General features: G+C 39.4%; 1 protein-coding gene across 1 annotated transcript; it reads right to left on the reverse strand.

Annotated features, from left to right (window-relative positions):
* Positions 1 to 222: 222 nt before the first annotated feature.
* Positions 223 to 8718, reverse strand: LOC107670031 (hydroxymethylglutaryl-CoA synthase, cytoplasmic-like). The gene is made up of 10 exons (XM_016462494.1): positions 8601 to 8718; positions 6468 to 6954; positions 6218 to 6287; positions 5853 to 6017; positions 4834 to 5002; positions 4444 to 4614; positions 4243 to 4349; positions 3002 to 3127; positions 2746 to 2903; positions 223 to 2445 (listed from the first exon to the last, which is right to left on the reverse strand). The coding sequence occupies exons 1-10, from the start codon at positions 8609 to 8611 to the stop codon at positions 2356 to 2358; spliced, it is 1554 nt and encodes a 517-aa protein (XP_016317980.1). The 5' UTR covers positions 8612 to 8718; the 3' UTR covers positions 223 to 2355.
* Between the last annotated feature and the right edge of the window lie 4140 nt (positions 8719 to 12858).

Here is a 12858-nt window from a genome sequence, read left to right on the forward strand (position 1 = left end):
CCAGGTTCGTGTTGGAGCAGGGCTAAACTAAACTCTGTAGGACTGTGGTCCTTCAGGATGCTTCAGGAGTTCAACACCCCGGGTCTCGACAGAACTGGACTACATCACCCAGCTTTGTATACAAGCCACACTCGCAGTCTGAAACCGCTGACAAAGGCAAGTGCCCGGCTCTATGTGAAAAATGTAAATATTTGTAATACACTTTAGGCCTGCAGTAATTCAATGGACACAAAACATTAAAATCCAAACCTCCAGAGTCAAAGAATAAACAGAGACTTTAGCAAATCAACATTTAATCCTCAGTTCACATATGATCAGATTCCCACATACACATTGTCTAACAGCTTGTTTTGTACACGTTACACCTGATCAGATACCGATTTTTGTCCATCTACAAATATAAGTTAGTGCTGTACATTACTTGCCAATTATTGGCATGAACTGACATGAGGGAAACGTCTTGTAAACATTGGCTGTTTCAAGTTATAACTTTACAGTCAACATGTCCTGGCAGCAGAATGAGAGAGAAAATCTCTATACAGTTTTAGAATTTTTTTGTGTTCTGTACATTAGAATGTATAAGGCTTCTCGAAGGATGGATATGCATTTGGAGCAGACGTGCTCTTGTTATTCAGACGTCAACATGAACCCACGGATTGAAGAATGTTTGGAAAGGAAATACCATTTTGCAATCAGTGTTTATGCAATCAAGCATAATCTCTTTCTGAAAATACCTCTTTTTTCTTTTAGTCTAGTAAATCTGCCACAAACCCTTTAACATCAAGGTGTTAAGGTGCTAACCTTTACAATACCGCAGTATTATTAATATTAAAATCTGAAATCGATAAATCTCTGAACAAGTTATCATTACTGAGAAGTGCTCTGTCATTTGGAACAATCAAAGGTCAAAGATTTGATCATAAAAGATCACATTAATATGAAATCTCTTCAGATTGCAAGTTTTCAACAGATCAAGAAATATCAGGGTTAGTTGTGATCTACATATAGTTGATATAGAGTGAGTTAAAGGGACAGTTCACCCAAAAATACATTTTTCTAATCGTTTACTCATGTTGTTCCAAACCTGCATAACTGACTTTTTTCTGTGCATCATGAAAGATATTATGAAGGATGTTGGTAACCAAACAGTTACAGTTCCCATTCACTGTTAACTTTTTTTTGTTTTTTTTTGTCCATACAATAAGTCAATGGGATCCAGAACTGTTTAGTTGCCAACATTCTTCAAAATATATTCTTTAATGTTGCATAAAAAAAATAAAAAAAGGAAAAAAAACTCAGTCAGTCCTACACTCTCAGAGAAAAAAGGTACAAAAGCTGTCACTGGGCTATCACTTTTGTACCTTTTAGGTATTAATGTGTACTTATATGTACCTTTATGGCACCAATATGGACCGTTTAGGTACCAAGGTGTATCTTTTGAAAAGATACTGCCCCATTGACAGATTATGTACCTTTTTTACTGAGAGTGTATGGATTTGGAGCAAAATGAGGGTGAGTAAAAGATGACAATTTGGTTGAACAGCTGACATGACAATCGGATGCTTTTTCTCATTTTAATCTCGAAAACTGTCTGTTGTCCTGAAGATGTTACCAGTTTGATTATTATATTATTTCATAGCTTTTAAAGCATTGCCACTAAGTTATCATCACTTTTTTTGTCCTCTATACAATAATCATGACTTTTTCCTCATCTGAGTTCATATAAATGAACACATCTACTTTGGCTAGAATGAATATCAAATAAATGATTCTCATTTCGAAGGACATAAATGCCAACAGAAGCCCGTTTAGCAGCGACTATATAGTTTAAGTTAATGGCTCATTATTATGTGATCCAGGCACATTTCCCTGACATGGCCATGGTGATAAGACTGACTAGAAAGGAGTTTTATAAGACAACAATTTAGCAAAAACAGACAGCCGTCAGCTGACGAGAACGGAGCCATGCAGCATTTAGATCAATTAAAAACAACGAGGGACGCTCTTCTTCAAGACATTCACGTTTTGATGTTCTTTTCTGTCTTAAAACGTCTGCTTTAAATGACAGGGTTAGTTTAAGACAACACGGAGCTTGTGAAATGCCAACAGGTAGATATTTGAACTTAAAAGGATTAAACAATTCAGGATATCTGCATAGATGACTCTGAGAGGCAGTTTGTGGGAGCTCACCACTTCGTTTCCAAACTACCGTCTTCAACACAGTGATGGTCGAACTGAGTCTGTCCTGGAACATTAAAAAGCTTTGAGTTTCACATCACTCACTGAGAAGTGATCTGGCTGCAGAAGTCCTGGGGCCATGTGATCTGCCATTGTGAGCACCTCATAGAGGCAAACTTAATGGTCCCCGTTACTAATGACGAGCACCTCAGGGCCAGCTGTGGTAGCTGGGATGCGGGGCATCTTCTTAAGCGGGCTGGGAATATGCTGAGAAAGAAAACACAATCAGCCACACACAAAGTGCTATAGGTGCTGTAAATAACCAGAAGAACAACAAAGTGCAGTAAATAATAAAACTATTTGCTCTACAAACTAATGTGTTTGTTATTATGATGACAATATATTAAAATACCAGTTTGCAATATTAGCCAGACTGTTTTTGTACCGCTATAATAACTGGAAGCGAATGCCACTAGAAGCTATGAATGGCTGCACCTGCACTTGTGTTCAAAAACAGGTGGATAGAGGAAACTATTTGAACAATGACAAACATGGCATACAGCCTACCTCAGCCGCAATGCTGGAAGCGAGGAGTCCGGCCTCCAGCGGTCTGTCATCGCTCACCGAGCGCCTGGCGTACTGCCTGCGATGCTTCTCGTCCACACGAGTGAGGTACCATGTTCCTGGGAAGAGTTCCTCTACCGAGCCTTGAGGGATGTAGTTTGCTGTGATAATGTGAGAAACATCACATCGTCAAACAGTTCCAAGATTTCAATGAAGACAAAACGATTGAGAGAAGAACAGAACACGGACGCTTGCTTACCTAAATGGTGGGTTTCTTCTCTGAGCTTCATGTTCTGAGCAAAAACATCCGGTGAAACCTTCTTTCTGGAGTCCAGTCTGGCCTGCAAGTCACACAGGCTGGAGACCAACTTATCCAGAGCAGATCCTTATCATAAAGATGTACATTAACAATCACTGAGTTATCAATCGATGGGCGGTACGACTAGCTTATATAACTGTAGGCAGCTGATTATCATGGGAGAGAACACCACACTGCTTGTGTTTATTGTAGACAAGATGGAACTATGTGTCTGCGGCCAAACGAGTCTTTTCTTTTTAAATCAAGTGCAGCTGTTTTGGCAGTGATGTCATTTTTTTGGTTAATAGTAGGTTAATTCTAAATTAAGAGACTAAGTTCCTTTCATTTAATTGACACTATTGAAATGTATTTTATAATATTACAATATATCTGTGCGAGTGAGTGTGTGTGTCTGTGCGAGTGAGTGTGTGTGTGCACGCGAGTGAGTGTGCGTGTGTGTGCGTGCGAGTGAGTGTTATGTGTGAGAGAGTGTGTGTGAGAGAGTGTGTGTGAGTGTGTATGTGTGAGAGAGTGTGTTTGAGTGTGTGTGTGTGTGTGAGAGAGTGTGTGTGTGTGTGTGTGTGTGTGAGAGAGTGTGTGTGTGTGTGTGTGTACGTCACATGAGCAGTGTGCGATGACCGAAGTATACTTTGGCTCAACGGTGTCTCATGAGCCTTTATGCAATACGCAAACATTTTAAGTGTCTTGATTCATCATGTATCTCCTGTCTAATGCATACTGTACCTGTGTTTGTTGTGCTGGATATAAATAACAGGCACTAATGACAGATGAAACCATCGGAAACGTGCCCATCTTGATCCTCGGCAACAAGATCGACAAACCTGAAGCCATTAGTGAGGAGAAACTGCGCGAGATCTTTGGACTGTACGGTCAGACGACGGGAAAGGTAAGACACAGCACTCTCAGGGACGCTCTTGTGCTTCACTGCACTGCTTCTGTATTGTTTTTCTATGTAAACATCCTCTAGACAGACTGCAACTGACTGTTGCCCCATGTCTCGAGATGCTGCCTTCTTTTCCATTCATCAGCACTGTGGCTCTGCAGTTGGATACTATTGTGTGGCGTCTTGTGTTTTTAAGCACAGAAACATGTTCTTCTTACACCTATCATGCAAAAGTAACAAATTATCAAATTGGAAAGTTAACCAGAGTGTGTGTGAGAATGTGTGTGTGTGTGCATACCAGGTGTAGCATCTTGTGTGACTTTGATGGAGTAGAGCGTAGCAGCAAAGCCTGAGCCATAAGAAAACACACCGATTCTCTGTCCTGCCAACTGCTGTGGTGCATGTCTGTAGAGATAAAAACGCTAGTGCATCACATTTACAGTGACTTTTTAAGAAGCAAAAAGGCACACTCATGAAAATAAGCACCTGTGACACTTACTGAGCGAGAACTGAAGCCAAGCAGCCGTACACTGATGGTGTGTACATGTTACCATTCTGGTTTGATATAAGGAGAGACGCCTTTGTCTTATTCTCAAATACTTCTGAGCTGGCCTTCATAAAGGTCTTCTCCACATCTCTGTCGAAGTAAGTGTCCTCAATCTTCACATCTCTGCAAAAAATGAGAATGAAAATTAAAATGTTTGGCTTTTACCATGATGTGCTCACTATGAGCTGCTGGTTTATAGAAAAGAGCTGTGAGAAGAATCTTCAAACATTCCAAACTAAATTCAAAATGTAAATAAAAATTCTAATTTAAATAACTATTCATTGAAAGTGGCTGCAGTTATGTCACTGTCTATTGTGAGACCCTTCTTAAAGAGGAATTAACCTGAAAGCTTCCAGTCCGCTGAAGGGCCCGCTCTCTGTGTCTGGACTGGGATGACAGAGGAAATCGTTGAGCATTAGTCGAGCCAAAGACTTCTGCACCAGTTTACAGTAAGGAGAGTGGAACACCATGAAGCCGAAGTCTTCAAGACTACAATGCTTTTCAAGACCCTCTGAAACACAAGGAAGACAAAACAAACTAATTATATCAGACACTGTGGCAGAGTTTTCACCCATTCATGGACCCCGAAGAAAAGAAAGATGAAACCTAAATACTAATACTAATTTACTAGCGATGCATTGATGGTTTGGCCACTGAAAATTGAGAAAAAGTTTGGCTGATAAGATGTGCATGATCAATGATCATGGTTTATTTGGGTATTACACAGCATGTAATGCATTAAATGAGGAATTGTCTTTTATGAAAAACTACTGGGATTTCTTAATGCCAACTAGTTGAATAGTGTTTTTTCCAAACATCACATCGCAAATCTATGGAAGCCTGTTTCCGCCACTGAATGAAAAAATAAAAAAAAAGGTTATTGCGACTTTTTATCTCAAAATTCTGACTTTTTTCACAGAATTGCGTGATATAAACTCGCAATTCTGACTTTTTTTCTCGCAGTTGCGAGTTTATATCACGCAATTATGAGAAAAAAGTCAGAATTTTGAGATAAAATGTCGCAATTACCTTATTCATTTTTTATTCAGTGGCGGAAACGGGCTTCCATACAAATCACATCGAAAAATATAATAATAGACAGATTTTTCTTTTTTTTTTTCATCCCAATGTGTCTGGAATTTTCTGCCAAAACTTTGTTTCTTTGCCATTTTGCCAACATGTCTTTTGACCTTTTTTTCTGTTTTGCAAAATATTTGTCAATACTGACTTTCACAAAATGGCTGAATAATAATGATGCTATTTTCATATTCCGATTATAAATAAATAAATAAATAAATGAGGCTAAACAAACTGAATTATGGGTTTCTATTGTTTGAGAATATGTAGATGTATTTGCTAACCTCTCTGCCACTGGGCATGGATCTTGTTCCTGTAGATGGAGTAGCAGCGATCTAAAGCGCTGAGGTAACACTGGATGGAAAGCTTGCCGTCCACCACTGGATACTCAGACACCATATCTGGCTTATAGAAATCATACGCATGTTGCATATGTGTCCCACGAAGCCCTGTTAAAGTAAGTGATTACATTTACTTCATGAAATACAATATGTTAAATTTTGTAAATAAAGTTATGTAAATATAGTGGGAAACAAAAGTGTTGACTTTAACCTTGGTATCACAAAGATAACAAAACCAGTTTTGTTCGAGCTCTCTAGGTTACTGTGAGAAAGGTCATGAATGCCGGCGGTTCCTGCAGGCCTCATACCTCTCTCGAAGGCCAGAGGGGCGTTGGGTCCGACTAGCATGGTATTTGTATTGTAATTGTATTTTAAATACTACCACGAAACTTATGTAATATAATATAACATCATTAAAAAAAATGTGCTTAACTGCAATAAATAAATAAAATAAAATCATGTTCCTAAAAACAGACTTCACAATCTTTAAGCAAAATGTAATTATAAATATAATTTTTCTTTTGGGAAGGTTTATTTTTTAATATATAATTTTGTATTAGTCAGTAAAGTGTGCCTGAGAAGCGCACCGTCCCAGGAGCTGGACTCCACCCAGTTGACGGCGTTGAAGAGCGCGGCGGTTCCTCCGTAGCAGGCGTTAGTGGTGTCCACTCCCTCCACGTCAGTGTTGCCCGACTCCTCGAACAGCTGCATCAGGACGGTCTTGGTGGACTTGGACTTGTCGATGATGGTTTCTGTGCCCACCTCCAGCCGGCCCACGCTCTGGTAGGACAGGCCGCTGTGCTCCATCAGCCGCTGCACCACCGTCAGGCACAGAGAGCTGATGTCCTCCCGGTCCGAGCAGAAGCCCATGCGCGCCTGGCCCAGCCCCACCGTGTATTTCCCCGCTCCGACCCCATCAAACTCTTCCAGCTCCGCTTGCTCCACGTACTGAGAGGGAACGTACACCTCCATAGCGATGATTCCCACATCTTTAGGCCATGAGGCCTCACAAACAGCAGGGAGTGATCCAGGCATCCTGAACGGACTGAGACAAGAATATTCCATTTAATTTAGCCCACACACTGACTCACATAAACCAGGTTTATTACAGTTTCAATCCCACCGAGTGGTTGACCCTTCAACAGACAAGACTGATATTAAGAAAACAGGTTCACCGCTTACAGATATCATGCAGATATACACAACAGGTCAAAAGTTTGAATTATGACTTTTTGATGTTTTTGAAAGATGTCTCCTTCTGCTCACCAAGGCTGCATTTATTTCATCAAAAATACAGTAATATTGTAAAAAAATTATTACAATTTAAAATAACACTTTTCAATTTGAATACATTTAAAAATATATTATTCCTGTGATCAAAGCTGTATTTCCAGCATCATTACTCCAGTCTTCAGTGTCACATGATCTTCAGAAATCAGTATAATATGCTGATTTGCTGCTCAATATTTTTGTGGAAACCATGATACAAGTTTTTCAGGATTGTTTGATGAAAAGAAAGTTCAAACAACAGCATTTATTCGAAATAGAAATCCCACGTAACATTACAAACGTCTTTACTGTTACATTTGTTGAATTTAATATGCCCTTGCTGAATAAAAGTATTTTTTTACCCTATACTTTTGAATGGCAGTGTAACATAATATTTCTACAAAAATATGAAGCAGCACAACTGTTTTCAACATTGACAATAATCAGAATGATTTCTGAAGATCATGTGACACTGAAGACTGGAGTAATGATGCTGAATATACAGCTGCGCATCACAGAAATATATATATTTTTAAAATATTTTCAAATAGAGAACAATTATTTTAAATTGTAATAATAGTTCACAATATTACTGCCTTTTTTAAAATTAATCAAATAAACGCAGCCTAGGTGAGCATAGAGACCTCCTTCAAAAACATAAAAAAACCCGTAATTATCCCAAACCTTTGACCGGTGGTGTATAAATAAATACTACAGTAAATGAGATGTTAAACAATGTAATCTGTTAATCGATCAAGCGGGTAATCTTTTGGGGGAAAAAAAAAGAAAAGAAAACAAACATGTCTGTGCAACACCATAATGATTTAATATGAGGAAGAGTCTAGTCGCAGGCTTTAGGCACATGGCAAAGCCTGCTAGCCACAGGAGCTCTGCTCTAATGAGATGAAGCCTTCTGCTGCTGAAAGCACATGACCTTTAACCCACATAGACATGGCAGCCTGTCACACACTTGACCACTCAGTGTGGAACAAAACAAGTGAACACTACTGGCAGGCGTTTATTTACACAGAAACAAATGCATGGTTGTGGGTCAAACTTTAAAGAGGCTTACAGATTATAAACAGCTAATCTGTCATGTTTCTTCAGTAAATATGAATTACAGAAATTGCTGTTCTTGTTTGACTAGGATGCTCTTATCATTCCTCTGTAACAATCTTTGCCTCTTAATCATCCCCTCATAGCATACTTACACCTGACTACATGTGTTTAGGACAATAACAGCTGCCATTGCTCTCTGATGGTTCGCTTACTAATAATAAATCCCTTTTGGTTTATTAGTAACTAACAAACGGCAAACCTAAGCCTGTCTCATGGGTTGTAGTGCTGTAATGACTCTGGAGAGGAGCTGACGGACTGATGACCGCTACCAGTCCCTTCAGAAACAGCAGGTGGTCTTCTTACCTTACAATCATATGTTAGTTTCTCTCGCTGGACTGCTACAGTCGGAGAGCAGCGCCGTCAGGAGATCTCATAAGGTCAGATGTGTGCCGAGTGCGCAGTCGAGCTGTGAATGTGAGCTTCCGCTTCCGGTTTCGGAGGAACGCCTACTACGTACTTAAAAGTCCGGACATGCAAGTACGTAGTAAGCAGGAACTTTCAGTGTAGAGCGTAGTATTTCTAAGCCTACTTCTCGGGACGCGCTAATTCTAATCTGTCATGTAAAACTGAAGCGTTTTAAACAATAAATAATTGTTGTGTTGCCTTTAACATTTTTATTCAACGCTAATATTTTTTTTTTATATAAATGTACAAATCGGCGCTTATTTATTATTTATTCAAGTATTCAAGTAACGTGTTTCTACTATTTTAGTATTTAACATTTGAAGACTTCAGATGCAGAAGCCTCTAGGTTCTGTAAAGTTGTAAAGTTTCCTTGAGCCTGGGAAAAAGCGCTATATAAATTAAACATATTATTATTATTATTATTTTGTATTCACTGGGCTGACAGTATGCTGTTGCAGGGACGGATGTTCATATTACATTTAAGGTGATTTTATTTAGTGTTGCACAGATATTTTATTCAACTATAATAATACTAATAATTATTATTGTATTAATTATTTCGCTCTCAAATGCATACTGCCTACACTATTTAAATCTTCTAAAATTACCGGACTACTGAGAGAAAGTCATTCATCACTCATTGTAGCATTGAAAATGTAATGCACCTGGAAACTTATTTTATAATATGAATTTAGACTAGACTTACCTACACAGCTGAGTTCAGTTCTGCAGGTGCTGACAGTCGCTTGTTATTTAGTGAAACGCTTGCTGAACGCGGTGTTAAAGACACACTATTTATATTTATTCTTCAGCACTTTCCAGGCGGCCAATCAAAAAACAGATGCTGTTCTGAAGGTCCTTATTTCCCGCCTCTTGAACTTCTCCACCAATAAGCGGCCCGGAAGGGAGGGTCGCGAGCGAGGTGGTTCAATGGTGTGAGTGAGTGACGGTGTATGGTGAGAGAGCGGCAGCCAATCACAGCGTGCGTCTGATTTACTCGCCACTTCTGCGCGAGTCGGCAGGGAAGCGCAACATCGTTTCCATGACTACAGGAGGCTGCACTGTGAAGTACATCCCATCGGAGGATCACCACACACCAGCTCCCTGAACTCCTATTAACTATTCACTGAATGACACAGTGTGACCCTCTTCTGAACAGTCCAGCTTGAGAACGATGATACTAGTGTAAACTAGTGTTAAATACTATAACAACAGCACTTTTAGAGTATTAATATTTCATCTAAAGAGTTTCCACAGAAACTAAATCAATAAAGATAAATGGGTCTAATTTTTCACACTCTTGTGTGTTTTCTTTACACTCCTTTCTTTATACAAGACATTTTAAGTCATCTAGTATATAATTTCTAAAAAAAGAGAAAGAGGGGGGGTGGGGGGAATCTATCTATCTATCTATCTATCTATCTATCTATCTATCTATCTATCTATCTATCTATCTGTCTGTCTGTCTGTCTATCTTTCTGTCTGTCTGTGTCTGTCTATCTTTCTATCTTTCTGTCTGTCTGTCTATCTTTCTCTCTGTCTGTGTCTGTCTATCTTTCTGTCTGTCTGTCTATCTGTCTGTGTCTGTCTGTCTGTCTGTGTCTGTCTATCTTTCTGTCTGTCTGTGTGTGTGTCTGTCTCTCTGTCTGTCTGTGTCTGTCTGTCTATCTTTCTGTCTTTCTGTGTGTGTGTCTATCTATCTGTCTGTCTGTCTACCTTTCTGTGTCTGTCTGTCTGTCTGTCTGTGTCTGTCTATCTTTCTGTCTGTGTGTGTGTCTGTCTGTCTATCTGTCTGTCTGTGTCTGTCTGTCTATCTTTCTGTCTTTCTGTGTGTGTGTCTATCTATCTGTCTGTCTGTCTACCTTTCTGTGTCTGTCTGTCTGTCTGTCTGTGTCTGTCTATCTTTCTGTCTGTGTGTGTCTGTCTGTCTGTCTGTCTGTCTGTCTGTCTGTCTGTCTGTCTGTCTGTCTGTCTATCTATCTATCTATCTGTCTGTCTGTCTATCTGTCTATCTTTCTGTCTGTCTGTCTATCTTTCTGTCTGTCTGTGTCTGTCTATCTATCTTTATGTCTGTCTGTCTATCTGTCTGTGTCTGTCTATCTTTCTCTCTGTCTGTGTGTGTCTGTCTGTCTGTCTGTCCGTCTATCTTTCTGTCTTTCTGTGTGTGTCTATCTATCTGTCTGTCTGTCTATCTTTCTGTTTCTGTCTGTCTGTCTGTCTGTGTCTGTCTATCTTTCTGTCTGTCTGTGTCTGTCTATCTATCTTTATGTCTGTCTGTCTATCTGTCTGTGTCTGTCTATCTTTCTCTCTGTCTGTGTGTGTCTGTCTGTCTGTCTGTCCGTCTATCTTTCTGTCTTTCTGTGTGTGTCTATCTATCTGTCTGTCTGTCTATCTTTCTGTTTCTGTCTGTCTGTCTGTCTGTGTCTGTCTGTCTATCTTTCTGTCTGTGTGTGTCTGTCTGTCTGTCTGTCTGTCTGTGTGTGTCTATCTTTCTGTCTTTCTGTGCGTGTCTATCTATCTATCTGTCTGTCTGTGTGTGTCTGTCTGTCTGTCTGTCTGTCTTTCTGTGTGTGTCTATCTATCTGTCTATCTTTCTGTGTCTGTCTGTCTGTCTGTCTCTGTGTCTGTCTGTCTATCTGTCTGTCTTTGTGTGTCTGTCTGTCTGTCTGTCTGTCTTTCTGTGTGTGTCTATCTATCTATCTGTCTGTCCGTCTATCTTTCTGTGTCTGTCTGTCTGTCTATCTGTCTGTCTGTCTATCTGTCTGTCTGTCTATCTGTCTGTCTGTCTATCTGTCTGTCTGTCTATCTGTCTGTCTGTCTATCTGTCTGTCTGTCTATCTGTCTGTCTGTCTATCTGTCTGTCTGTCTATCTGTCTGTCTGTCTATCTGTCTGTCTGTCTATCTGTCTGTCTGTCTATCTGTCTGTCTGTCTGTCTGTCTTTCTGTGTGTGTCTATCTATCTATCTGTCTGTCCGTCTATCTTTCTGTGTCTGTCTGTCTGTCTGTCTGTGTCTATCTTTCTGTTTGTCTGTCTATCTTTCTGTCTTTCTGTGCGTGTCTATCTATCTGTCTGTCTGTCTGTGTGTGTCTGTCTTTCTGTCTGTCTTTCTGTGTGTGTCTATCTATCTGTCTATCTTTCGGTGTCTGTCTGTCTGTCTGTCTGTCTATCTTTCTGTCTTTCTTTGTGTGTCTATCTATCTGTCTGTCTGCCTATCTTTCTGTGTCTGTCTGTCTGTCTATCTGTCTGTCTATCTTTCTGTGTCTGTCTGTCTGTCTGTGTCTGTCTGTCTATCTTTCTGTCTTTCTGTGTGTCTGTCTATCTATCTGATTTTCTAATAGACTGTATTGCCTTCAAAATATTTCTGTGTGTGTCTATCTATCTGTCTTTCTGTGTCTGTCTGTCTGTCTGTCTATCTTTCTGTCTTTCTTTGTGTGTCTATCTATCTGTCTGTCTGCCTATCTTTCTGTGTCTGTCTGTCTGTCTATCTGTCTGTCTATCTTTCTGTGTCTGTCTGTCTGTCTGCCTGTCTGTGTCTGTCTATCTGTCTGTCTATCTTTCTGTCTGTCTATCTTTCTGTCTGTCTATCTTTCTGTCTGTCTATCTTTCTGTCTGTCTATCTTTCTGTCTGTCTATCTTTCTGTCTGTCTATCTTTCTGTCTGTCTATCTTTCTGTCTGTCTATCTTTCTGTCTGTCTATCTTTCTGTCTGTCTATCTTTCTGTCTGTCTATCTTTCTGTCTATCTGTGTCTGTCTGTCTGTCTATCTATCTATCTATCTATCTGTCTGCCTATGTCTGTTTTTCTATCTGTCTGTGTCTGTCGGTCTGTGTGTGTGTGTGTCTGTCTGTCTGTCTATATGTCTGTTTTTCTATGTCTGTCTATCTATCTACAGACACACACACACACACACAGTTTCAAATAAAGCAGTGCGTTAATGAAAGTGAATAAAGTGCAAATATTTTTTTAATAGCTTTTATTTCCATATTTCAAATGTAAGGCAAGGCAAGTTTATTTATATAGCACATTTCATACACACAATGATAATTCAAAGTGCTTTGCATAAAAGTAAAAAAAATCACAATAATAAAAGCAAGGAATTCTAAAAAGATTTTTTAAAATTGATTTAAAATTAAATAATTAAAACAATTAAGAATAG

The sequence above is a fragment of the Sinocyclocheilus anshuiensis genome, unplaced genomic scaffold, assembly GCF_001515605.1.
Source record: "Sinocyclocheilus anshuiensis isolate Anshui unplaced genomic scaffold, SAMN03320099.WGS_v1.1 scaffold664, whole genome shotgun sequence".
Lineage (NCBI taxonomy): Eukaryota > Metazoa > Chordata > Actinopteri > Cypriniformes > Cyprinidae > Sinocyclocheilus > Sinocyclocheilus anshuiensis.